This window comes from Lytechinus variegatus, chromosome 15 (assembly GCF_018143015.1).
Source record: "Lytechinus variegatus isolate NC3 chromosome 15, Lvar_3.0, whole genome shotgun sequence".
In the NCBI taxonomy this organism is placed as follows: domain Eukaryota; kingdom Metazoa; phylum Echinodermata; class Echinoidea; order Temnopleuroida; family Toxopneustidae; genus Lytechinus; species Lytechinus variegatus.
In genome coordinates this window covers 19,295,196-19,320,022 of record NC_054754.1, presented here as the reverse complement: position 1 = coordinate 19,320,022, position 24,827 = coordinate 19,295,196, and the positions used below count along the sequence as shown (strand labels likewise).

General features: G+C 38.9%; 1 protein-coding gene across 3 annotated transcripts in view; it reads left to right on the top strand.

Annotated features, from left to right (window-relative positions):
* LOC121429139 (trichohyalin-like) overlaps window positions 1-23,924 on the top strand; it is a 40,498-nt gene extending 16,574 nt beyond the window's left edge. Inside the window, exons 4-10 of one of the 3 annotated variants that reach the window (XM_041626062.1) lie at window positions 3,642-5,117; window positions 5,854-5,943; window positions 8,778-9,268; window positions 15,017-15,123; window positions 17,945-18,066; window positions 19,380-19,440; window positions 21,095-23,924. In XM_041626062.1, coding sequence (XP_041481996.1) covers window positions 3,642-5,117; window positions 5,854-5,943; window positions 8,778-9,268; window positions 15,017-15,123; window positions 17,945-18,066; window positions 19,380-19,440; window positions 21,095-23,442 — 4,695 coding nt within the window. In that variant the 3' untranslated portion in view covers window positions 23,443-23,924. Of the gene's footprint in view, window positions 1-3,638; window positions 5,118-5,853; window positions 5,944-8,777; window positions 9,269-15,016; window positions 15,124-17,944; window positions 18,067-19,379; window positions 19,441-21,094 lie in introns of all 3 variants that reach the window. The other 2 variants (XM_041626061.1, XM_041626060.1) reach the window with 2 other exon arrangements.
* The last annotated feature ends 903 nt before the right edge of the window (window positions 23,925-24,827 follow it).

Here is a 24,827-nt window from a genome sequence, read left to right as displayed (position 1 = left end):
CATCGCAACTACGGAAGCCAGCAAAGACAACATATGGAATGCATGTTTGTTCAAACAAAATTCTAGATATGAATGTATATCCATAAAGTCATAGATTTCTTAAACATTTTTATGTGTTTTCCTTTGTTTTACAAAGAACATATTGCAAATTTTCTGTAGAAAAATTATGACAGTGATGGACTTTCATAGAGTTACGATCAATTGGATCAAACGTATCTCTTCGTAAGACTGGGCCCTGATCTCTTGAGAAAAAAATCCTTTTTCATGTTTTCTCATGTCATCACGCAAATTAGATGAACCTTTTCAGTTAATTCTGATGTCTGTCTGTTACAAACACATGTGTCCAGTATTTGACACTGGTCCGATGGTACCAGAGTGGTCAAAATTGCAGTCGGGCCAGAAACTTTTCAGAAAAATCCACATTTACTGGTCCGACTTGACCAGTAAGTTTATATCTAACTGATACAAAATATATTTTCTTCTCTTTTGTAGATTATAAAAAAAGGCTCAGGTGTCTCAAAAAATGGTTCTATGAATTATGTTGTGTGTGTGTGTACTGTTTTGGGGGGAGTAACAAAACTCAATAAAAGACAGCAAAATAATATCAAGTCTTTTTTTATATTTTCCTTGATTTCGGAGAACTTGTAAATTTTAGGTTTGGTCCAGTAAAAATGAAAAAAAATGGGTATGTACTGGTCTGATATGATCAGATCGGACCAGTAGAAAAAAAGGGTTAGTGTGGAGCCCTGATGTATCTACATATATGCGTACATGTTTGCATTTGGTTATAAACAGCCTTTGATGCATCTGACCTGATACTGGCTTGCAAAGGGCGCCAAAGGTTCAATGTAATCATACACTGCTAATGATCATTCGGTCAAGTAATTATCCAGAGCTCTGATACTGCAAGTGATGATTGATAGACCTGTAATCATTCTTTTCATGCCTGGAAATTCCTTTTCATCGCAGACTGAGATTGTCTATAACTAGCACTTGATCTTTCACACCTACAGTGTATGTGTATTTGATTCTCGTGTTGTGAATGTGAACAGGGTTTTGAATTTAAACTGAATGGGAATGTTCCTATTGTATCTGGATTCACTACCCTTTCTTCACTGAATGAGAAAAGTGACTTGTATCTTGATTCTATACCCTTTCTTTCGTGAATGGAAAAGGGACTTGGACTTGAGAAGAGTTACTCTATAAAGTTTTTTGGGATGGTGAAAAGGGGACTTGGGCTTTAATTGGGATCAGCCACCCTTTTTTTCAGTGGAAGGGACTGTCTCAGAATTTAATCTGGATTTTAAATCGTTTTTTTCAGGAAGTGTGAAAGGGCCCTCAGCTATGCTTATACATCAATCCAAGTCCATCGAAGGCCATATTCATGGATGCTCTGTTGATTTGCCTTGGAGATTGGTCTTTGATATCTGTTATGCCCCTTTTTGTTGTTTTCCATTTGTGTTGGAAATATATATTTGATTTCCACTTGGTGCACTAGTGCCCCTCACTACCAGGTCCCTCAGAGAGGACCCTGAGCCCTCAATCCCCTGGTTGCTTTCTTACAAGTATTATTGAGCATCTTTTTTAGCAGTCAGGTGGAAAAAAAATCACCACCACCACAACTTGCCCTACTGCTGTGTATATAGGAAAGGTCCAGCCCAACGAAAAGTTGATTTGAATAAAAAGAGAAAAATCCAACTACATGTAGCATAACACTGAAAATTTCATCAAAATCGGATCTAAAATAAGAAAGTTATAATATTTTAAAGTTTCGCTTAATTTCACAAAACAATTATATGCACATACTGGTTGGTATGCAAATGAGGAGACTGATGACGTCATCCACTCACTATTTCCTTTGTATTTTATTATATGAAATATTCTAATTTTCTCCTCGTCAAGTGAAATGATTATTCCTCACTGATCATGCAGAATTAGCATTGTTTGATACTATATGGTCCAGTCAAGTTGGTCCTGTCAAATCTGTAAAAAAATGAATTATTACATAATTCAAACAATAAACAAAAGAAAATAGTGAGTGATAGACATCATTGACTGACCCATAATGTCACTGAGTTGTGCATATTCACTGCTTTGTGAAAAATAAGCTAAACTTTAAAATGCCATCTTATTTTACATGCAAATTTTCAGCACTATGCTGGTTTGATTTAAATTCTCTATGTGTTCAAATCAACATTTTTCTGGGGTGGACTTGACCTTTAAATACTTCTACTGAGCATTGAACTCTGATGGCATTTTATCCAGGCTGTCATATCAATTTGACTTTGTGGCATTGATATACATGTAGGACAAGACAGAGGATTAGTGTGCTGTATTGTTTTCAATCTGTTATCACATTCATTGGCACATGTACATGTATGTGTCATGTATGCGATACAATACATAGTTTTATACTGTCAGAAACATTTTCTCTGAACATGTTCACTGTACATGTACATGTATGTACTGTGTCGAGAGGTATACATATACCTGGTTTTCAAGTATGTATAGTATTAATTTCATCTATAGGCGTTTGTGGGTCAGGGGAGTCTGCACAGGGATTATTCTGCTTTTGCCCATTCCAAAGTAAAAAGCCATGACAGTATTAAACTGGATGTGCAAAACTATGGATATTACAGAAATCAGTGCTAAGTCAACAAACTAATGTGTAGAATCACACATTTTCATGGACAATTACGAAACTTTGAATAGTAGAGCTGCACATTCGGTCATTTTTAGGACTTTATCCATCTCATCTTTTTGTTTGCGCTGATCAGTTGAGTGAAAATCCTCATTGTAGTCTTCAACTTTTTGTATACTGTATATACATGTACATGTAATGTACAATTATATATTGCCAAACAGGTTTTATAATACCTGATCATTGAACTAGCCAACAGCTTTACCCGTGTTCATTATGTGATGTGTGTGTTGGTGAAGAGTATATGTTGATATTGATTCACTATCCATTCCTTAACTTTTAATAGATAACAGGGTTTTGAGATTTACAACAATCTAACCAGGTGACTGAACTATAAAACATTACCTAACTAGTCTTCTGCTTATTCGTTCATTTGAATGATTCCTGTGTTAGAAAAATAAACATGCAGCTTATGTCTTTGAAAATATTCTTTGTATTCAGTTAACAGAAGAAGTCATACTTCCAGGATTCCAATGACAATAGTGGTGATGTTGCAATGTTCAGATTGTTGCTCTGGCAGTGCAATTATTAGGATATTTTGTCAATTATTTTTGGCTATTTCATCAATTTTTCAAATACGTGTATATATTCAATTTTGTATGAATACACTTATATTTCGCATTTCAGTTTCTGTTTGTACTATTTTTCTAATTTCCAACTAGGCCTATTTCCATTAACAGTATGTGTTTCATTGTGTTAATGTTATGAATTTTGAAACTAACGATTCGTTTCCGCCAGGTTATGTCTATCAGGATACCTTCACTATAGGTGCCTGTGGCATACATATTGTCATATCCATAATAATATGAAATATGCATGTACATGTATCATATCTGATATAGACTTCTCCTTTTATGATGCAAGTAAGGTAATGAGCATTTGTCTTTTTGGAAAAATGTTTTAAAGTGTAATTTGAATTCTTGATGCTTACTTGCAGCAGCATAGTCCAGATGCTCCACCCCATGGAGATGATGATGATGATGGAAAGAAAAGAAAAGCAGCCAGCAAGGCCAGAAGAAGGGAGAGAAGGAAACAGGAGAGAGAAAAGCGGGAGGCCGAAAATAATGCAGAATCTGCTTTATGGGATGTTGTCACGTCCATCGTTAGCTTCCCCGGCGAGGGTGAGGAAGAAGATCGGGAATCCCGGGATCAGACTGCAAGAGATCAAGATCCAAGAGTTCGTGGATCCGGAGAACGAGACTTGATGGAACGGGAACTAAGAGAGCGAGAGTTACGAGATCGAGAACTCAGGGAGCGAGCCTTGAGAGAGCGCGAACTGGTGGAGCGACAAATATGGGAAAGAAATGTGAGAGAGCGCGAAATGCAAGAACAAGAATTGAGGGAAAGGGATTCAAGAGAGCAGGAACAGGAATCAAGAGAGAAGAAATTGCGAGAAATTGACCAGAGAACGCAAGATCCGAGGCAACGTAATCTGAGGGAAAGAGCCTCAAGCGAAGGGCCTCTTAGACGAGAGGAACATAGACCAGGAGATGGTCGGGATGATAGATTTAGAAGCAGTGGGAGTGATCGCAGGAGAGATGATGATGATCGAAGAAGAGATGACGGACGGAGGGATGATCGTGACCGAAAGAAGGATGATACCCGAGGAAGAGAAGAGGATCGTAGGAGGGATGAAGATCGAAGAAGAGATGAGGATCGAAGGAGGGATGAAGATCGAAGAAGAGACGAAGATAGAAAGAGGGATGAGGATCGACGGAAGAGAGAAGATCGAAGAAGAGATGAGGATCGAAGGAGGAATGAAGATCGAAGAAGAGGTGAGGATCGAAGGAAGGATGAGGATCGCAGGAGGGATGACAATAGAAGGAGGGATGACAGCAGAAGCAGAGGACAAAAGGAGACTAGCCCAAGTTCAAGAGATCGTCAACCAGGCAGCAGAAGTCAGGACAGGCACATCGATGACCGGGACAGTCGAGACAGATATAAAGATGGTCAGAAGAGTCGCAGTTCCAGTCGAGGAAATGTGAAAGATTCAGATACCAGTAAAAACCCTGACAGAGGATCATCCCAGCAAGGCCCATCGAAGGATCGAGATGCCTCAAAGGCCAGGAAACCTTTCATCGCCAGCCAGCAGTGGACGGGCAACCAGTTTCAAGAGACCTGGAACCAAGCAGTCTTACAGTCTCAAGAAGAGTGGGCCGAGAAAGCCAAGAAGGAAGAACCGACGAGCCTAGCTAATATAGCGAAAACCCAGGAACACGTTAAGAAGGCATTTAGCAAGGATGACCTGGTGCAGCAACCCATGGACATAGACAGCGATGGTGACGGACCTGTCTCACAGATGATTATGGAGGAGATGGCCAAGGAAACGGCGCATGCAGCTGTGAATAAAATCCGGGGGATCTTGAGGACAGCCGGGAAAGAAAACCAGAAAGAAGGAAACCAGAAAGGAGACAAGGTGAGTCAGTACTTCTCTATGTTGACCAAAGCTGTCTGTATTCGATTTAAATCATTTTATTTTACTTTAATGATGATATCAAGCTGAAGCCCAAAGACTTACAGAGCAATATTGCATTATCGAGTTAACCCTGTCAAATAATGTGCAATTAATGCTTCACATCAAAAAAGTGCTCCAGCAATTCTGCACAGCTCAGAATTTGGGCACACGTAGTATTAAAGGGCATAATGCCATCATTTTCTAAAACATAACATCAAATTTTACTGATTTATTGATTTTTCATAGTTACTGTATATTTAAAAGAAATGATAATGAATAGGGCTCATATTCTAGTAGCTTACATTCTGTGTGTTGGCACATATGGATCATTATATCAATCACTGGAAGGTCTGAACCTGGCATTTTGATATATGACAGAAAGGAATGTTTTCTTTCATAAAATGGCAACTACCTTAAACTGACATTGCACTCATAGTTTCTTATTTTGGCCCATTTAATACTGAAACACTCATGGCAACTTTTTGTTTTTGTTGGAGACAGTCGCATTTGTCTCTAACCTGTGTGGAAGTAATACACCATAGTACATCTTTTCAGTGAAACTACATTTACAGTCCTTTTTAATTGATTTTATTTATATCCACTTTCAAACGAGGAAGCGATCATAAACATTTCACCATGTAGGCCTGCAGTATGATATAGGCTTACTGTACATCTTCGTCCTCTTTATTCATTTCAGAAGAACCTTAACTTTCAGTGGACTGACAAGTCTAAAACAAAGGGTGACTTTAGGTGCATTATTTGCTCTCTAAACTTCACAACTCAAGCGGTAAGTTCCTCGTCTGTAAGCTTTCTTTATTAGAAAGCTGTTCTGGCTTGTAAAAGCATCTTATCATGACCGTAGAGAGTATGTGGATTGGTGGCACGTCATTTGCTCCGGCGACAATTTATCTGGAGGGCGTTTCATGAACATTTTTGTCTGACAAGTTGTCAGATCTGACATCTTTCCTTGATTCTGATTGGCTGAGAGGCGCTGTTCATCTGGCAACTGTCGGATAAAATGGGACTTTCATGAAACGCTCCCCTGGGCTTTATTTCGTCTAAGATATACATGTACAGTTGGGTTAGTGTTGCAATATAGAGATTTATGTGAGGTTTAGGATAGGGTATAGTCATTTTGTTAAATCCAGGGTTAAACTTGGTCATTGGTCAGTAGAGCAATTGTCGCAAGAGCAATTGTCGCAGGAGCAAATGTCACTGCATCAAGCGATTTGCTATACTGTGCATATAAAAAAATAAAAGGTGATCTGTAGAATGGTAATCTTTAAATATTACAATTAACATTTACCAGAATTCATTTAAAGGAGCACTTCCTTACCTTTTTATTGTTACCTCATTTGTGCCACTGGCACCATACATACTGTAGCTAAATGAATTGCTTTTGAATACAAGAGGCAGTTTTGACTAATCAATGATAACAATCTTAGTATGAGGTATTTAATAGGGTATCAATAGAAAGCTGAAGTGTTGCTCTTTCGTATTATTTCGTTTATTTTTGGCAAGGAAAATATTCAAAATGGGATGTTGGAGCAATTTCGGATGTGTAACTAGAAAACTTCATCTGAAATAGTAATAGCTTGCTAGATGTTCATTGTTGAGACTTCGTAGGCCTTGAAGTGAGAAGTATAATACAAATAGATAATCTTAAATGTACATGGACTACATGCCAAATCAGTAATCAATTTGATGGTTTCGAACTATCGTTTAATGAATTTAGGTTAAAAATGCTGTGTCAATAGTCAATTTGATAGTGTGCAACGATCATTTATTGTCTCACCTGCGAAGCAGAGTGAGACTATAGGCGCCGCTTTTCAGACGGCGGCGGCGTCAACATCAAATCTTAACCTGAGGTTAAGTTTTTGAAATGACATCATAACTTAGAAAGTATATGGACCTAGTTCATGAAACTTGGCCATAAGGTTTTCAAGTATTGCTGAACATCCTATTAGAGTTTCATGTCACATGACCAAGGTCAAAGGTCATTTAGGGTCAATGAACTTAGACCATGTTGGAGGAATCAACATCGAAATCTTAACCTGAGGTTAAGTTTTTGAAATGTCATAACTTAGAAAATATATAGACCTAGTTCATGAAACTTGGACATAAGGTTAATCAAGTATCACTGAATATCGTGCATGAGTTTCACGTCACATGACGAAGGTCAAAGGTCATTTAGGGTCAATGAACTTTGGCCGAATTGGGGATATCTGTTGAATTCCCATCATAACTTTGAAAGTTTATGGATCTGATTCATGAAACTTGGACATAATAGTAATCAAGCATCACTGAACATTTTGTGCAAGGTTCAGGTCTCATGATTAAGGTAAAAGGTCATTTAGGGTCAATGAACTTTGGCCGAATCGGGGGTATCTGTTGAATTACCATCATAACTTTGAAAGTTTATTAGTCTAGTTCATTAAACTTGGACATATGAGTAATCAAATGTCACTGAACATCCTGTGCGCGTTTCAGGTCACATGACCAAGGTCAAAGGTCAATGAACTTTGGCCGAATTGGTTGTATCTGTTGAATTACCATCATAACTTTGAAAGTTTATGGATCTGATTCATGAAACTTGTACATACATGTAAGAGTAATCAAGTATCACTGAACATCCTGTTCAAGTTTCAGGTCACATGATTAAGGTCAAAGGTCATGTAAGGTCAATGAACTTTGGCTTTGTTGGGGTTTTTTGTTGAATAACCATCATATCTCTGTAAGTTTATTGGTCTCGTTCATAAAAAGTGGACATAAGAGTAACCATGTATCACTGAACATCTTGTGTGAGTTAGAGTAGTATTCAAAGTCAGCACTGCTGCTATATTGAACCACGTGATGCAGGTGAGACGGCCAGAGGCATTCCACTTGTATGAATTTAGCTTTATAACTTACATGGGCTATTTTATGCTGAAGCAATAGGCAATTTAATAGTATAGAATGAATTTAGGTTAACTTATATCTGCAAATAGCAGTATTTTTGTCAAAACTTTATTCTCTGGATGTATTGTTTTTCGATGTTAACTACTGATAGAGTATCAAGATGTTATTGTGATAAAGGGAACACATACCCCAAAAAATTCTTTCTGCCAAAGATATATTTAAATATTTTTTTAATGTATATTTTAGGTTGTTTATGTGGTTTTCGGGAGAGCAAATATAAGAATGTTCAAATTAGTCCTCCTTCATGTGACATCAAGATGATAATGTAGCCATACCAACTTCAGGTTCCGTAACACAAAGGTTAGCGATTGATCGTACGCTTGATTTTCACGATTGATTGTACATTGTAGTCAATGGAATCAATCGTAGAAGAATGTTCTACGATCATTGCTAAGTTTTGTGTTACAGGCCCCAGATGTATTCTTATTTTCTATAACATTCTCATTACAGTGAAGGGAAAGAACAATTTTGTTTTTGTTGTGACAACCTGGTGATGATACTTGCGAATATCCTTGTGCTCTTGATGTATTTTTTTCCAATCTAATGTGTAGGAAACTACCATTTCTGTATTATTATCTTCCTTGGATGATTGTCAATACTTTTATGGCTTTAAGTGTCAACAGGTATGTAACTGTATCTGATGTCTGCTTCACTTTTATTTAGCTTTTCATAAAACACTGCTTGACCCCTGAGCATCTTGAGAAGCTCAAGGTTCGTCGAGAGAAAGAAGAAGCTCTTTTAGAGTATTACAACCGCCCTAAGAGTGCCAGCAAGGACAAGGCCAGTGCAGACCTGAAGCAAAAGGAAGATGCTAGCATCTCCAGCTCAAGAGGAGCGAAAGGCTCAACTAACTTAGACTCTCAAGGAAAAGCCAGTACATCCTACAGGAAGTCTGGTACGGTAGGTGAGCTGTTGGAGCGGCAACAGAGAGGGTCCAACCAGCAACCATCATCAAGGGAAAGGGAGATTGATGACTCTGTAAAGGAGTCTTCGGGAGGCCCTGCAACCTTGTCCAATGAAGAGCTGTCAATGATTGAGGCCATGGCCAGTCAGGAGAGTGAACAGGCTGATCTAATGGCCAGTCATGAATCTAGCTCCGTTCCTTGGACAGACAACACCCAATCTGCAAAGGAAGTAATAAAAGTTGATGACAGGTAAGATCCGAAGGAGAAAGCATTCTAAAAATAGCAGTAATTCATTAACAATGGTTAACTTTGCTTTCTCCTTAATCACTGGAGCGGGAGCAAATGAAACTCGACAAATAGATTTAGCCATTTCCAAATCAAGCATTACTGTAGAGTTCAACATTCAATAGATTGATTGTGCGTTCTAATCGTATGTTGATAAAAAAATGCAACATAATGGAACTTGAAGTTCTGTTTTCTATTTATACATCAGTGGTCTTGGAAAATTTCCCTTTTTACATGACCATGTCGATTTCTCTGTGGCTACATTACTTGTATCATTGCAGAAGTGATGTATAACTAGTCTTTATGGATAAAATAATGGAAGGACAAGACATTTATGGAAGGAGGATCAGCGGATGTTATAAATTGGGTCTCATATTTCATTGGCATCGGATTCAGATGTTAATAGGCTTGATTAGAATTCTGATTTTGCTTTTGTCGCACTTGGACACACATGTTGCCCTACAATATTTGCGTTTCCAGGGCTATTTTCTCGCATTTTGAACAGCAGTGATGACACTTCTCTCAATCTTTACAGTATAGTTATCCAGTGTGACCAAAGCTGTGTGAGATGGCACCATATATTATGACTCGTGAAAGTCAGTCAGCATTCATGGGGACCAGATTGTTACATGCTAACCCCAGACTTTGTGGAAAGCATAGGAAGTAGCTGTAATAGAGATACAGTATCTTTTGGGGAAGTACATGTACCAGCGAGAAATTCTTTGGCAAAGCCTACTTTGATAGCCTGTGGCAACTGTCAGGTTGAGAAAGTGAAGTAATGACCTTATATAGAAAGTGGAATTACATCACGTCTGCTGGTCATAAAATCTCATTTCCCACTGGGTGGTTTAGACCTGAATGGTGTCAAATTCCACACAATAATCTTCCTTTTAATATGCCAGATTTATCATAACTCTGTGGGATTTACTTAATGCTATCATGAGGTCAGAGACCGTGAAGCTGTGGTCTTTGAAAATCTCTGATGTTAAACAGCATTCTTTTTTAGTCTTTTATGACAGACATAGAGTAGACAAAAGCATATTCGCACAAAGAACAGTGTACAAGGTGATGATGCATGTACTCACTTTACAAATATAGAGTGAGTCAAAGCCACCTCTGTAATGCAGAATGGAATAATGAATGGTTTGCCAGGTTTTTATAAGTGTCTGTATGAATGAGGATCTCATCTCCTGAGGGGAGAATCTTTATAACTGTTTAGCTTCCATTGTCTGAGCACAGACTTTGACATATTCGTATTGGAAGTTTTCAATTTGTTAGAAGATTGTTTTATTTGATGCAGAGGCTGTCTAGACAATGAATATGGGTGTTTGATGGTGAATGATTTGGGATTTTTATCTTTATACTTTAGTCCCTAAAACCTAGAGTATTCATTCACTCAAGCGAATGATTGAACAGACTGAAAATGTTTAATGCAGAATTCTTTGTTCAAGCATACACTTTATCTTTGGAGGTATTGAAAATAGAACTTGCTGTTTTTAGGGTTGATGATCAAATTAGGTCATGCGGTGATTGACTACACTGTTCATGATTTAGAAAAGAAACACTCCCTTCATGAAAAAGCCAGTCATATGCAGCACCAAAACGAAAGATGCTTCTTTCGGCACAATATATGTCCTCTCTTGAGCCGGTCACTAATATATTTGTCATTGCAATCAGCCTTTGCGCTTGGGATACTGGTTCTTTCTGAAGTAGGGTCAAATTGAATATTTTATGAGAATGGTGTCGCCAACTGCGTTCTTGCATTATTTCAAAGATATCCAGTAGGGATTGAAGAAAGAATTGAGAAATCATGTTGTCCTGGTGATGTGATAGAAAGTGAAGCTGATGGCAATATTGCAGGGATGGACATCTTGTTTGGTCCTGATGATGGGAAAAGATCCACATAGAGTATCATATAGAACCATAGCAAACTGATTGAAGAGCCATCAGTCAGCCTATTAATCTCTTTGGACTCTAGATTCTGGTGTTACAACCAAACCAGTGATGAATATCGCAGGAAGTACTTTGAGAGTCAATCTAGAATGAGGGAACCCTACCCATCTGGATGTTGATAAAGACTATCAGGAGAAACGGCTGGTAAAGACCAGAGGAGTCGTTTGATTAACAATGACCACCAGAACTCTGGAGGAACAGCTGACAGTAGGTGAGCTGTTGGAGTGGCCAGAGAGAGTTCAACCAGCAACCATTCTCAAGGAAAAAGGACATTGATGTATCTGTAAAGGTGTCTTCTGGAGGTCCTGCAACCTTGTCCAATGAAAATCCTATGATTGACGACTGAGCCCATGGCCAGTAAGGAGAGCGAACAAGCTGATCTGTATTCTTGGTGATGTGAAAAAATGTGAAGCCGAATTTATATTTGTTGTAGGGATAGCCATCTTGTATTAGCACTTGGAGATTGATGATGGCAAAGGATCCATAATGTACCACAGAGAACTGTTTGACAGAAGAGCCAACAGTCAGTCTTTTGAGGATCTGTTTGGATTGTAGATTCTGGTGATGAACGAAACCAGCAATGGATACCACAGTGAACTTCTTTGAAGAGCAGTAAGGTCGAAGTCTGATGGATTCCTACCGATCTGGATGATGACAAAGACTATCAGGAAAACAAATTTTAAGGACTATAGGAGTTCAGAACTCTGGAGGAACAATTGTCAGTAGGTGAACCATTGGAGCAGCTACAGTGAGAGTCCAATTTGCAACCATCTTCAAGGGAGCACAAAATTGATGTATCTGTAAAGGAGTGTTCAGGGGATCCTGCAACCTTGTCCATTGAAGAGAGCTATGTGTACAGTAGAGGCCATGGCCAGTCAGGAGAGTAAACAGTCTGATCCATAGTCCTGGTGATCTGAAAGAAAGTAAAGCTGATGGCAATTATTTTTATTTTTACTGGTAAGGACAGACGTCTTGTATTTGCACTTAGAGGTTTGGCCCTGATAATGGCAAAGGATCCATTGAAAATCACAGAGTACTATTTGATAGAAGAGCCACCAGTCAGACTTTTGAGCTCTTTGGACTCAAGATCTGGTGATACAACCAAACCAGCATTAGATACCATAGGGAAAAACCTATAGGAGCAGTATAGTCGATGAAGACCGAGGGATCCCTACCCATCTGCATGATGACATAGATTATCAGGAGAAACAATTACTGGTAAGGACCAGAAATCAAGGAAAGCCTAAAGTGAAAGTTCTGCAAAGTGCACTAAAACACAGTAAAAACCGGTATCTTCTCAACCAAAAAGGTCTGCTATTAGTAACCATCAAGTAACCATGATGTCTTCACCAACATCTTGAAGGAACTGGAAGGAAAGAACCGTACTTGCTTAAGATAATGACTAGTCTACCAGATAGATTGGGGAGGATGTAACCCCCTTCGAACAGAGACTTGTGGCGATATACTCTCCCCTCTTCTATTCCATTCTAAACAGATTGTCTTGCTGTGTCAGCAACTATGCTTTCTACAATGTAGGTTTGATGAATCTTGTAGCCTACCAAGGGAGAGCTACCAAAACAATTCAAATTTCATGATTGTGAAGAAAAGAATGATTTCTCATGTCATAGATGACCTGTTGATGGAGAAGCAACCAAAAGATCCAGCAGAAACCCTATCAATATCTGCCATGATGGCTGTGGTGTGTGCCACTACTTGACACTGACCATTTTCTTTGTGCAGTTCGGGCTTGTTTTAAATGCCAGCAATAAAATGACAGGAGCACTATAAGCTACAAGTCATGACAGGACACTCCTTCCATGCTTCTGATGAGAAAGTTTATGGATATTGGGCTATGTGATCAAGAAACAGTCAGAATCAGAGACATTTAAGAATCCTGGCCATGGCAAAAATTCGGTAGATGACATGAAAGCTATTTATTGCAACACAAGCAAACAGTCATTGACTGTCCTACGGTAGATTCTACAAACTGGCTAGATCCTAACTGCAGCCATTGTGAAGGTGTGGGCTCTGTAGTATCGGAATAATCTTTTGCCACTGGGTATCTGAAAGGAGCGCAACCAATGGCATATCCACACGCTGTATAAAACTGAAGCTTCATCACCTGAGTTGCTGTATCTCCATGTTCTCGGCTTTATAATGATGTACAGCCATGATAGTTCTTACGATGTATCTGAAAGGCTTCGTGGAATGCATCTCTGTTACGACCATTGCTCTTTGCTTCCAGCGATTTTTCTTTGATAGTTCTGAGGACATCTAGATTTATCTATAGTTCTTCTGATGACTTATCTGGAAGGCTTTATAGGATATATCTATATCTGTACCTGTGCTTCATGCTTTCAAAGGTTTTAATATGCTAATTTCAAGGATGTATCCAAAACAACCAATATACAAAGTACTGCAAGAACTTATCTGCCTGTTAAATGCTTCTTAGGACACATCTGTACCTGGTGGCCCTGTGCTTCCACAGAGGTATCACAAGAAACATGGGTGTTCGGTGCTTCTGTGGTTGTATCTGCTTTTGGGCTGCATCTTCAAGACATTCTGTCAATGGCTATTGCTGTTTTCGCTTAATAATAGCCAATTCTATATAGCGCTCTTCCCAGAAATGGCTCAATGCACTTTACAGCATATTATTACCCTGGTCATTGGATTCATTTCAATCCCACACGAAAAGTGCACAAGTTCCACTCCCTTGGGAGCATTCCTTGCATTCATTGCAGCCTCATATGGCACTAGCAAGCTCAAACATACGATATCCTTCGCATCCTACCGGGTACCTATTTAGCAGCTGGGTCGAGAGTGGCAAAGTGTGGATTAATGCCTTGCCAAAGGACGTCAGTCCAAGGTGGGATTCAAACACACAACCCTCTGTTTACAAGGCAAGAGTCAGGACCACCACACCACGGCTCTTCCACAGTTATGACTGAACATCATTCTCCGATCGTATTGGTTTAAGAGAAATTGGAGTCATCCGCAAATGATTTTTGGGGGGGTTAAAACCAACCTTTAGAATAATACTTGAATCTTCTTTACCCAGTAGAATTATTGTTTTTGCTTAGTCCAAAAATGTTGGTGTTTTCTCTGTTATTGAAAACAGAACACTTTGAACAAATATAATAAATTCATTATACATTTCAATTTACTTGATTAAATATGACTAACCTTTTTACTTTACAGGTAAACAGAGATTTATTATTTCTCTTATGTAATTTATAGATATAGATGTCATCATGAATCATAACTATGATTACAATCTTTACTTAGGTGATATTGATAATTGCTTGATTTTTGGTACATTGATATTTCTCTGCATGATAACATAATACTTGCTTTTAAAGAACTATATATTTGTGCACTTTTTGAAGATGTTGAATTTATCTCTGGCAATCAGATTTGAAGTCAACTGTAAATCAAACTCATCTGGTATACTTATTGTTTGCGGTGAATTCTTTTTATAGATCTTCTTTATATCATCATCATGTGGACATCTTGGGTAATTTCCATCGTTATCTTTTCAATTTGAAATTATTGTTTCAATAATTTTGTTTATTATTGCAGCTTAAATTACCAGCGTACTCCCTCATAATAGAAACAAGGGATGAGAAATAAACCAAATAGATTTTTTTTTATTTTTGTACATGAGGCAACAGCTCCATACCAATTTTATTGCAGTTTATTTTCATTTCCCAACTCTTTGTTCTCTTACACCCCCCCTCTCTAATCTATCGCCCTCTATAGTTCTGGGTCCCTTGCCAATGAAGGTGACACCCATAGTCCATTGAAGGAAGAGGACATATTAAGTCAACATGAGCGTATTCCAGGGGTAACAGATAATGAGATGATCGGTAAGTACAGTATACATGGAAGCGCGTGCATGCAGGGCCAAATAATGAAGAGCCAATGGATATACTGCACCAAGGTCCGCAGGACCGAGTTCGGTATATCCATTTGGCGTGTTGAGCATAGTTAGGTCCTCTATGCACAAGAATGCGTGCATTGTTTGTTTTATACAACCCCATGTTACTGAGTTGCCCCAAATGCTATATTTTTTTCTAAATTCTAGATAATTCCAGACCTCGCACTATCCTGCACTCTGACGTCAGAGTCAGAGTGCAGGATAGTGCATTTTGGAAGCAATAGTGCAATTCGCTGAATATCATGTGATCCGATTTGGACAAATCAGATTACAGAGCATTCTTGGGAGTTGTATAATCCAGTCATCTCCCTTGAACAATCGCATGCAATTACAAGTCAGTACCGTATATTGCAATCTTACGGATATCAACCCATCTGCTTGGCAAACCCTTTACTGGAGTTAACCCTATTTAGACTGGGGGGAGAGGGCATCGCTTGTTGACTTTGTACTTACAAGTCTCGCGCAACTCTTTGAGACCAAAATTGCGACCCCTGGGTATTCGGTTCCAAAATTACGCAACATTTCATAAGTGCATGCCGACCCAAAATTGCTCAAAAAGATGAAGTTGTGTACAAATTCAGTGCAAATATTGTTTTTAGCCAAAATTCCTAATGTGTCATTATTTTTGCTTTTACTGATTAAAATCAATCAATTTTATCTTGTTAAAGGTAAAAATAAAGTACCCAGCAATTTCCACAAAACAATAAAAAACAAAGTCAAAATATAAAGAAATACATACATGTAAGAAATTTAGAAAACAATAACATACATGTGAAAATAAATGTGATAATGAATTTATTTTATCAGATTCCTGTAGAGTGTCTGTGAACCAATCAGCATTTTAGGGTCATTATTTAGTTAATAAGAGCAAATGCATAAATTGGCATAATTAATTTGCAATGAGATTTTTTGCAGACTTCGATCTTTAATATAGTTTTGTAGATTATGCCATGGGTATCGCATGTGCCAATTTTCGTCGCAATCCCGTGATCAACGGCCGAGATCATACCCCCCCTGTCTTCTTGGGCATTGAAATAGTCCAGTCTATTTAGGGTTAAGTGGTGTAAATACCGGTATGCAGCCTAAAATAAGGTCCCTGCCAATGACTTTTGTACAGAAATGCCTTTTCTTTCAGGCCAGCATATATGTCTGTGTGCATCAATCAGATATTGATAAGTTACGTCTTGGACCGTCCTTTACTGTCACTATCCAAAAGATGTGACCTGGGTTCGAACCTCTGCATCAATTTGTACATGTAATAGCTTAGATTACAGGCACATGTCACAATTCCCAGCAAGTTCTAATATGTGAAGACCCACTCGTTCTAATATTAATCAGAGTCTGTGCCTTAATTACAGATTAAGCATCTGATAGGTGTAAGTTTGGATAGTGTTGGAACTATGCCGGGGGGGGGGGGCCACTTACATTGGCAAGTGGATACCATGCTCAACCCCCCAAAAAACGTAAAAATGATGTCTTTTTCAAGATAGGGCACGTTACGTACGCAATGTGATAAGGGTGTCAAAAACACTCAAATACATGTAATGAAAAAAAGGGTATCTATTTTCACTAGGAAAGTTACATGTACATGTTTATTGTCAAATTTGGGAGGGTGTAAAAATTTAAGATAGAACTGTATTATAAAGGATGTATTTTTGCCCCAAGAGTCAACACTACGGCCCGAATTCACAAAGGTGGTTTTGAACACCCACGGTTGGTTTATGCAGATTTCCTGTATAAATTACGCTTAATTTAGCGCGTGTAAAAAACATGTCCAATGCTGATGCACGCTTTTGTCACAGTGCGCCAAATTGACGCCTGTTGCCATGGTTATTAACGCTATTTTATTCATGAGTCCACTGTTTTTATGCATGAGTCCCATATTTAAACAGTGGACTCATGAATAAAATAGCGTTGTTGATAATGGTAACAGGCGTCCATTCAGCGCACTGACAAAAGCGTGCATCAGCATTGGAATTTTTAATACATGCGCCCGATACGCGGTAAAATAAGCGTAATTTATACAGGAAATCTGCATAAACCATGGATTCAACCGTGGGTTTTCAAAACCACCTTTGTGAATTTTGGGCCTACGTGTTTAGAGTAGGATTTGTGGGTCTGTACTAAATTTTGTTTAGCAGCTACTGGCTCTGTTTTTCCGCTCAATTCTCAAAAGACTTGGCATATACATTTACTGGGGAATGAAGACGTGCAAAAAGCATTAATTGAATGTGTCAGAAACTGCATGATGTATTAAAGGCCACGGCACACTTTACAACTGTTCGCGATCCAATTTTGGAACAAATCGCATTTTGCTCATTTTCTGAAAATGCGAATTGAACATATAATTTTATTTGAGGTTAGATTTAATTGAAAGAATACTAATATAACCATTTTGAAAGATTGCAAGCCTTTATTTTGGAGTAAAGGCCAAATTAGTTTCAAATCGTAGCCAATCGTACGACTGCTATGACGTCATTACAACTAGATATTAATTGGCTTTTATTCTAAGAAGGATGATAGCATAGTCACAGATTTGAACGTAGGTATTTGTAAGATGATTTTGAACATTACACAGTAAGATATTCCATTCCAAGTCTCAATATTAGCATCAAATTCTACTACGTATATTCCAAAATTGAGTCGCAGACCAATCGTAAGTTGTGCGGTCGCCTTTACAGCAATTAGGCCATTGTCACAAAGCAGTGGTATTAATCGTGATATCCCTATTACTGTGATATTTTTTCAAGGCCTAAACTACATCATTCCAGTGACAGGCTTCTTCTGCAAGGTCTGTTCCAAGTTCTTTAATACCAAGAAACTGGCCTTTGAGGTTCACTGTAGGAGCAACAAACATCATACCAAGACTTTGGTAAGTACTCGACTTTTAGAGTCAAGTTCAAGTTTTGGTATAGAAATCTGATTTTTATAGGAAATGGCTAGAGGCAATCCTTTAAGTGTTTGTCATATGCCAGGATTCTTATTTAGAACAACAAAGTTTATTTCAAATAAATTAGATAATTAGTAAATTCTATTCATTTCATTGCCATGTGCTTTTCTTGGAATAGCTTGCACATGAATCAACATGTGGGACCACACTGTAAATGGATAGGTATTTTTCTTTTTTTTTATAATCTACATATGCTCATTTCTCTGTAATTGAATATTTTCCCTGAAAAGTCAATCGGGGAAATATTGTTTATTTATAGTTTTTACATGTATAATCGGTCTAAGATTTCTTCAATTCTACGACTTCTTGCTAGCTGTACCAGAGTTTATGTTTAATGTGTTATTGAAGGGGTTTTCATGACTATATCTTTTGCCTGATACACCATATCTTGCCCCCTCAAAATTTTTAGTTCATTACGTTACCGGATTAGACTATTTAGACAAAGGATTAGAATGTGGGAGGTGACCAAAATGTTATCATACATCTAGATCTGGTACATTAATGTAAACATGTCTTTGTAAAATTCGTCGCACGCACCACGAACCGTCCTCTCTGCGCACTTCAATGCGAAAGTTACTTTGGCAGAAAACGCATTTAAAGATTTTTTTTTTAACCAGCAATAAGTGCACCTACAAGGCGAGCAAATTATTTACCAGTGTCTTAGTTAAAAAAGTTCAGGTTCCAAAGTTTCATCCCGTATCTCTATATTTTCTTGAAGTTAATTATTTAAGCCACAGTGGGCAACGTAACAGAGAGGACGGTTCATGGAATAGATACAGTGTGCTTAACTTTCGCATCAAAGTGCGCAGAGAGGACGATTCGTGGTGCGTGCGAGGAATTGTGAAATTTTAACTCAAAATCGATAATTCTGATCATCACCAACACAGAAAAGCATATGTGGGACAGTGTATTTATATTGCTTCGAAAAAATACCTGACATTAAATGGAATTCCCTGCTTATTTTGCTAATTTCTCAGCAATTATGCATTTTCTTCCACAGCTATTTGGCACATATTTTTTTACTAATATATACAAAAACTTTGGTGGTAATTTCATTGGATTCTGTTCGAACTCATTTTGAGATAGTTACCACAACTGGCATTTATCTTCAAAGCAATTGTTTGACCTATAGAAGGTTGAATTCTCCAGAGTTCACTGAATTTGTTAGATGGAGAATGAGTGAATACCGATACATGCACTTTTTTCATGATTTTTTTTTCTTTTTGAATTTTCAGATCCGTAATCGCCATGAAAATCTCCTCATGCAGCAATTGGAGGCCAAAGCCAAGAAACTCTGTAAGTTCGGTAGTATATTCTTAGTTGATGAGTAAGGTTTTGAAATTTACCCATTTACTACCCCGGGACAGTTTCATAAAGCTGTTTGTATTAACGTAAACAGTGACTTTAAGAACGACCGGTGATCCTTTTGGAAGATGATTGAATGTTTATTGGGGATTATAAGGCAAACAGCTTTATGAAACACCCACCTGGGTAGAGAGTGGCAAACGTAGATAAATGCCATGCCAAAGGACTCGAGTGCTGCGGTTGGATTTGAACCCCAGACCTTGTGGTTGGAAGTCAGGAGACTTATCCGCTGAGCCGCAACACCTCTACACTACTTAAAACTGAGACAGACGGGTAGTTGTCGGTTATGTTCAGAATATTGAACTCTTCGAGACCCCACTGAAGGGAAATTATTCCCCAGACAGAGACCAAATATTTTCAGTTTCCCTTGAGGACAATCGCAACATGAAAAATTACCTCTAGCTAGATTGATCCCACCACCCTCAAAAGGAAAATACCATCCATTGCTAACCAGCACAACCCACCCACTCCTTAGGTTAACCAATACAGAGGATAATCACACCCAGACACATTGGCCCGAATTCACAAAGGTGGTTTGAATCCGTGATTTATGCAGATTTTGTGTATAAATTAAGCCTAATTTAGCGTGTATTGGGCGCATGTATAAAAATGTCCAATGCGGATGCACGGTTTTGTCACAGCGCGCTAAATTGACGCCTGTTACCATGGTTAGATACGCTATTTTATTCATAAGTCCACTGTTTGAAGAGTGGAGTCATTATTCAAAACAGTGGACTCATGAATAATAAAATAGCGTAAATAACCACGGGAACAGGCATCAATTTGGCGTACTGTGACAAAAGCGCACATCAGTATTGCAGAGCTGCGAAGTAGTACTGATTTTCCGTATTTAGTACTGAAAATATAGAAGAATACTGATGGTTTCATGCAAAATACTGATTTCTTAAGTTTCAGTTTATGTGTTGTCTAATGGTATTCCTGTGAAAATATTAATTTCCTCACCAAAATACTAATTTTCATCCTTGAAAATACTGAAATGTTCTTGTTCAGGTTGACAGCTCTGGTATTGGACATTTCTTAATATACGCAGTAAAATAAGCGTAATTTATACAGGAAATCTGCATAAACCACGGGTTTTCAAAACCACCTTTGTGCATTCGGGCCCTTAGGACAATTTTTTTTCTATTTTTATGGTTACACTCAATAGCATTTCACAACTGCAGTTACAGGGCTATCCACATACTGCTGGTTTAGAGACCGCCATATAATACAGGTCTCAGTAGGGTAACCTGACCATGGAAAGCTGAATTTGTGATCTTCATCTGCAAGTGGTCCTTCTTTAGAGGCAGTGGCTATAGCAAGTTTGACCGTATAGCCTATTTTTTTTAAGTCAACCATGACCAAGTTATTACTTATTTGCCTTATAACTAGAATATTGAATTTCTGAGAATTCTGAAAATGGACGATTCAAAGGGTATGTGTAATTATTCAAGGGTGATAGGCTGTAATGCTGTAGATCACCCTCTACTAGGAATAGTTGCAATTTATATAACTACATGTATATCTGTCCTGTGCATCAAAACAAATGAGTTTTTTATTTCTCTCTCACCATTGTTTCTTGTAGCTGACAAAAAAACTCCAGAAGAGTCAAGACCAGAAGTTTCTGGTTCTCCCCAAACTGTTACACCAAGCAGCAGCAGTCAGGTGACCGTTGGCAGAACTCAGATAGTGGTCCCCCAACGCCCGAAAGACCAGCATTTAACCGAGGTCTTGATGAAAGAAGAACTGATAAAGAAGATCACAACATTCCAGGAAGAGGCACAGAAGAATGGGATGACACCAGCACGGCAGCGAGAGATTGAAAAGCTGAGGAACCAGCTTCGAAGCCACCAGGTTCGAGAAGAGAAAGACAGACAGGACAGAGAGATAAAGCTCCAACAGAGACTGCTGGAAGAGCAGCAGAAGAGCGAGGAAAAGGCGAGGGAGATGCGGGTCTTGGAGATGAAAATGAGAGAGGAGCAACGGAAGATTGAGAAGCTGAAGGCTCAGGAGATGCAACTGGAGCAGCTTGCAGAGAGGGAACGTGAGAGAGAAGCACTGATGCAACAGAAGTTGCTTCAGGAGAGGCTTTTACAAGAGCAGTTACAGGTGGAGCTGCAGCATGAACAACAGCTGAGAGCAGAGCTTCTTTTGCAAGATAAATTGAGAGCAGAAGATATGTTGTTCAGGGAAAGGTTTGCTGCTCAGCAAAAGTTGCATGAAGAATTGATTCTTGCTGCCAAGCAACAGCAAGCGCAGAAGGTGATTGAAGTCCATGTACAGCAAGAAAGAATGCTGAGAGAGAAGCTAGCTCGCGAGGCGCAGCTTGGCAATATGAGAGGTCAGGGACAGATGTCACAAGGGCAGATGGTTCAGAAGCAAATAGCACAGGAGCAAATGGTTCAGCTACAGAGAGCACAAGAGCAAATGATCCAGGAGCAAAGGGTACAGGAGCAACGGGTTCAGATGCAGAGAGCACAAATTGCCCAGGAGCAAAGGATGCAAGAGCAAAGAGCTCAAGAGCAGAGGGCTCAGATGCATAGAGCACAGGAGCAGATGGCCCAGGAGCAGAGGGAACAGGAACAAAGAGCTCAGATGCAAAGGGAACAGGAGCAAAGAGCTCAGATGCAGAGGGAACAGGAGCAAAGAGCTCAGATGCAGAGGGCACAGGAGTTGATGGCCCAGGAGCAGAGGGAACAGGAGCAAAGAGCTCAGATGCAAAGGGAACAGGAGCAGAGAGCTCAGATGCAGAGAGCACAGGAGCAGATGGCCCAGGAACAGAGGGAACAGGAGCAAAGAGCTCAGATGCAGAGACAAGAGCAGCAGAGGGAACAGGAGCAGAGGGCCATTGAAGAGCTTCGTGCCCAGGAAAGGAGAGTCAGAGAAGAGGCAGAAAAGAAAGAAAAAGAAAGGAAAATTGCTCTTTTGAGGAAAATAGAAGAACAAGAAAGAATTCGAGCTGAACATGAGAGGAAAGATAGGGAGGAAAGGGAAAGGAGATTAGCCATGGATAAAATGAGAGAGCAAGCAGAACAAAGAGTTGCTCAAGAACTGAGGGAAATAGAACTTAAGGAACAAAGGGACAGAGAAGCTAGGGAACAGAGGGAAAGAGAAGCGAGGGAACAGAGGGAAAGAGAAGCGAGGGAACAGAGAGAAATAGAGGCTAGAGAACGAAGGGAAAGACAAGCTCAGGAATTGAGGCAAAGAGAAGCAAGGGAATTGAGGGAAAGACAAGCAAGGGAACGGGAACAGAGGGAACGACAAGCTCGGGAACTGAGGGAAAGAGAGGCCAGGGAAAGACAAGCTCGGGAATTAAGGGAAAAAGAAGCAAGGGAAAGACAAGCTCGGGAATTGAGGGAAAAAGAAGCCAGGGAAAAACAAGCTCGGGTATTGAGGGAAAAAGAAGCCAGGGAACAGAGGGAAAGGGAAGATAGGGAGCGAAGGGAAAAAGAGAAGAAGGCTGGACAGGAAAAGAGAGACCGTGAAATGAGGGAAACAAGAAAAGCATACAACCTACCTCAAGAGAGCCATCCATCTAGAAGCACCAGGAGTTCCTCTCGCAGAGGTCGATCCCAGGATTCAGGTAAACAGTCCCAGAGTAGGGAGTCACGGAGCAAAGACCCAACTTCCAGCTCGCGGGAGCGAAGCAGGAGCAAGGAGCCAAAGAGCACTCCTGCAAAACCCTCCTCCAAACAGACCCCTGTCGCAACTCGAAGCTCCTCAAGGCTGTCATCTCAACAAAAATCCTCCAATAAATCAGATGTGATTGTAATAAAAGATAGCCCCGACATAGAACCAAGAAAGACCGTCGTAGGTGAGGATCTTGAAGGAGATATGGGTGATGATTTTGAAGGCGTCATGGGAGAAGAAGATTTCTTTGATCTTGGTACTCTTGGCGAGGGATTTGATGTTGTTGATGAGTATATTGGATAATCTTTATTCCATTTTTTACCTTATGTTCTCATAAGCTCTGTGATATTCACTTAAACAAAAACAGAATGCAGCTGTATACACCATCAACTTGGGAAAATTTGAGACTATAAAGCGTTCGTAGAATTTGATTTACGTAATAGAAGATATTGCTCTCTTGAACCTTATTTCTAGATTTCAGAAGACCTCTTTTCTATCTGCTACAGCCTCCTGTCTTGGTCATGGCCCGCCAACACCAAAGGCAAACACAGAATAGAGTGGTCATTAGAAAACCTAATTTCAGTTATCAGAAGCAGAAAAGTTCTGGTGCTTTGGCCATTATACTATTTAGTATGTATGAAAGTGTAGTGAATAAGATACTAGTATCGTGTAAATAATTCTTGCTTTTATCACACTTGAAATTAATTTAATATGAAATTTTGATGGGTATAAAAGCCATCAGTATTTTTTATTTCTTTATTCTCTCTTTGCCAGTTGGACTCCAATTATATTTCATGAGCGTTGTAAATATGTAATTGTATTGGGGAGGGAGTTATTTTGTTTTGTATGTATGTTAAAGGGGTTATCATTCAGTTGTGTCTATTGACTGAATATTTGAATGATGGAACATGAAGAGGGAGACCAAGTTCTATCAAAAAAGGTATCTAGTTTTAAGAAATTATTTTTAAAGAGAAATGCCAGTAGTTGCAGTAAACACTGATTTCATGAGAAAGTCTGTAAAATTGTCAGAATATCATTGAGGATCTAGATCTGGTACAGTTACATAAACTGAACTTTGTGAAATCTTGAAATCTATGCTGAAAAATGTTCACACTGAAGATCACCAACACAGATAGGCACACCTGGGACAGTCTATTATTATTGCTGGAATAAAGACCCGACGGAAGTGACCGAATCCGCGCTTATTTTGCTTATTTCTCAGCAATTACACAATTTCTTCCAGAATCCTTTGGCACATATTTTTTATTCATGCAAACAGACACTTGGGTGGTCATTATATTAGATTCTGTAAAGTTATTTTGAGATCGTAACTAAAACTGGAATTTATCTTTAAATCTAAAATTCTACAACTACAATGTTCATAAAAATTTATTGGTAGGGTTTGTCTATGTTGATAATGTGAACTTGGGAATAAATTTCAGCATTATTATTGATACCATGTTTAAAAAAACAATTATTTATTTTTTTTTTTTTACTTTTTGGAATGGGGATTTATCTTTATGCAAGAATTTCAGAATAATCAGATATGCAAAATGCTTTAGATACAACAGAGTCTGTTTCAAAATGTTAAACTCTTGGTATTTGTTACCTCGGAGAACACGTGTTATCCTGAATTCATACAGGTTGGTCTAAGATGTCAAATTTTGCAGTTCACCGAGGGAAAAGAA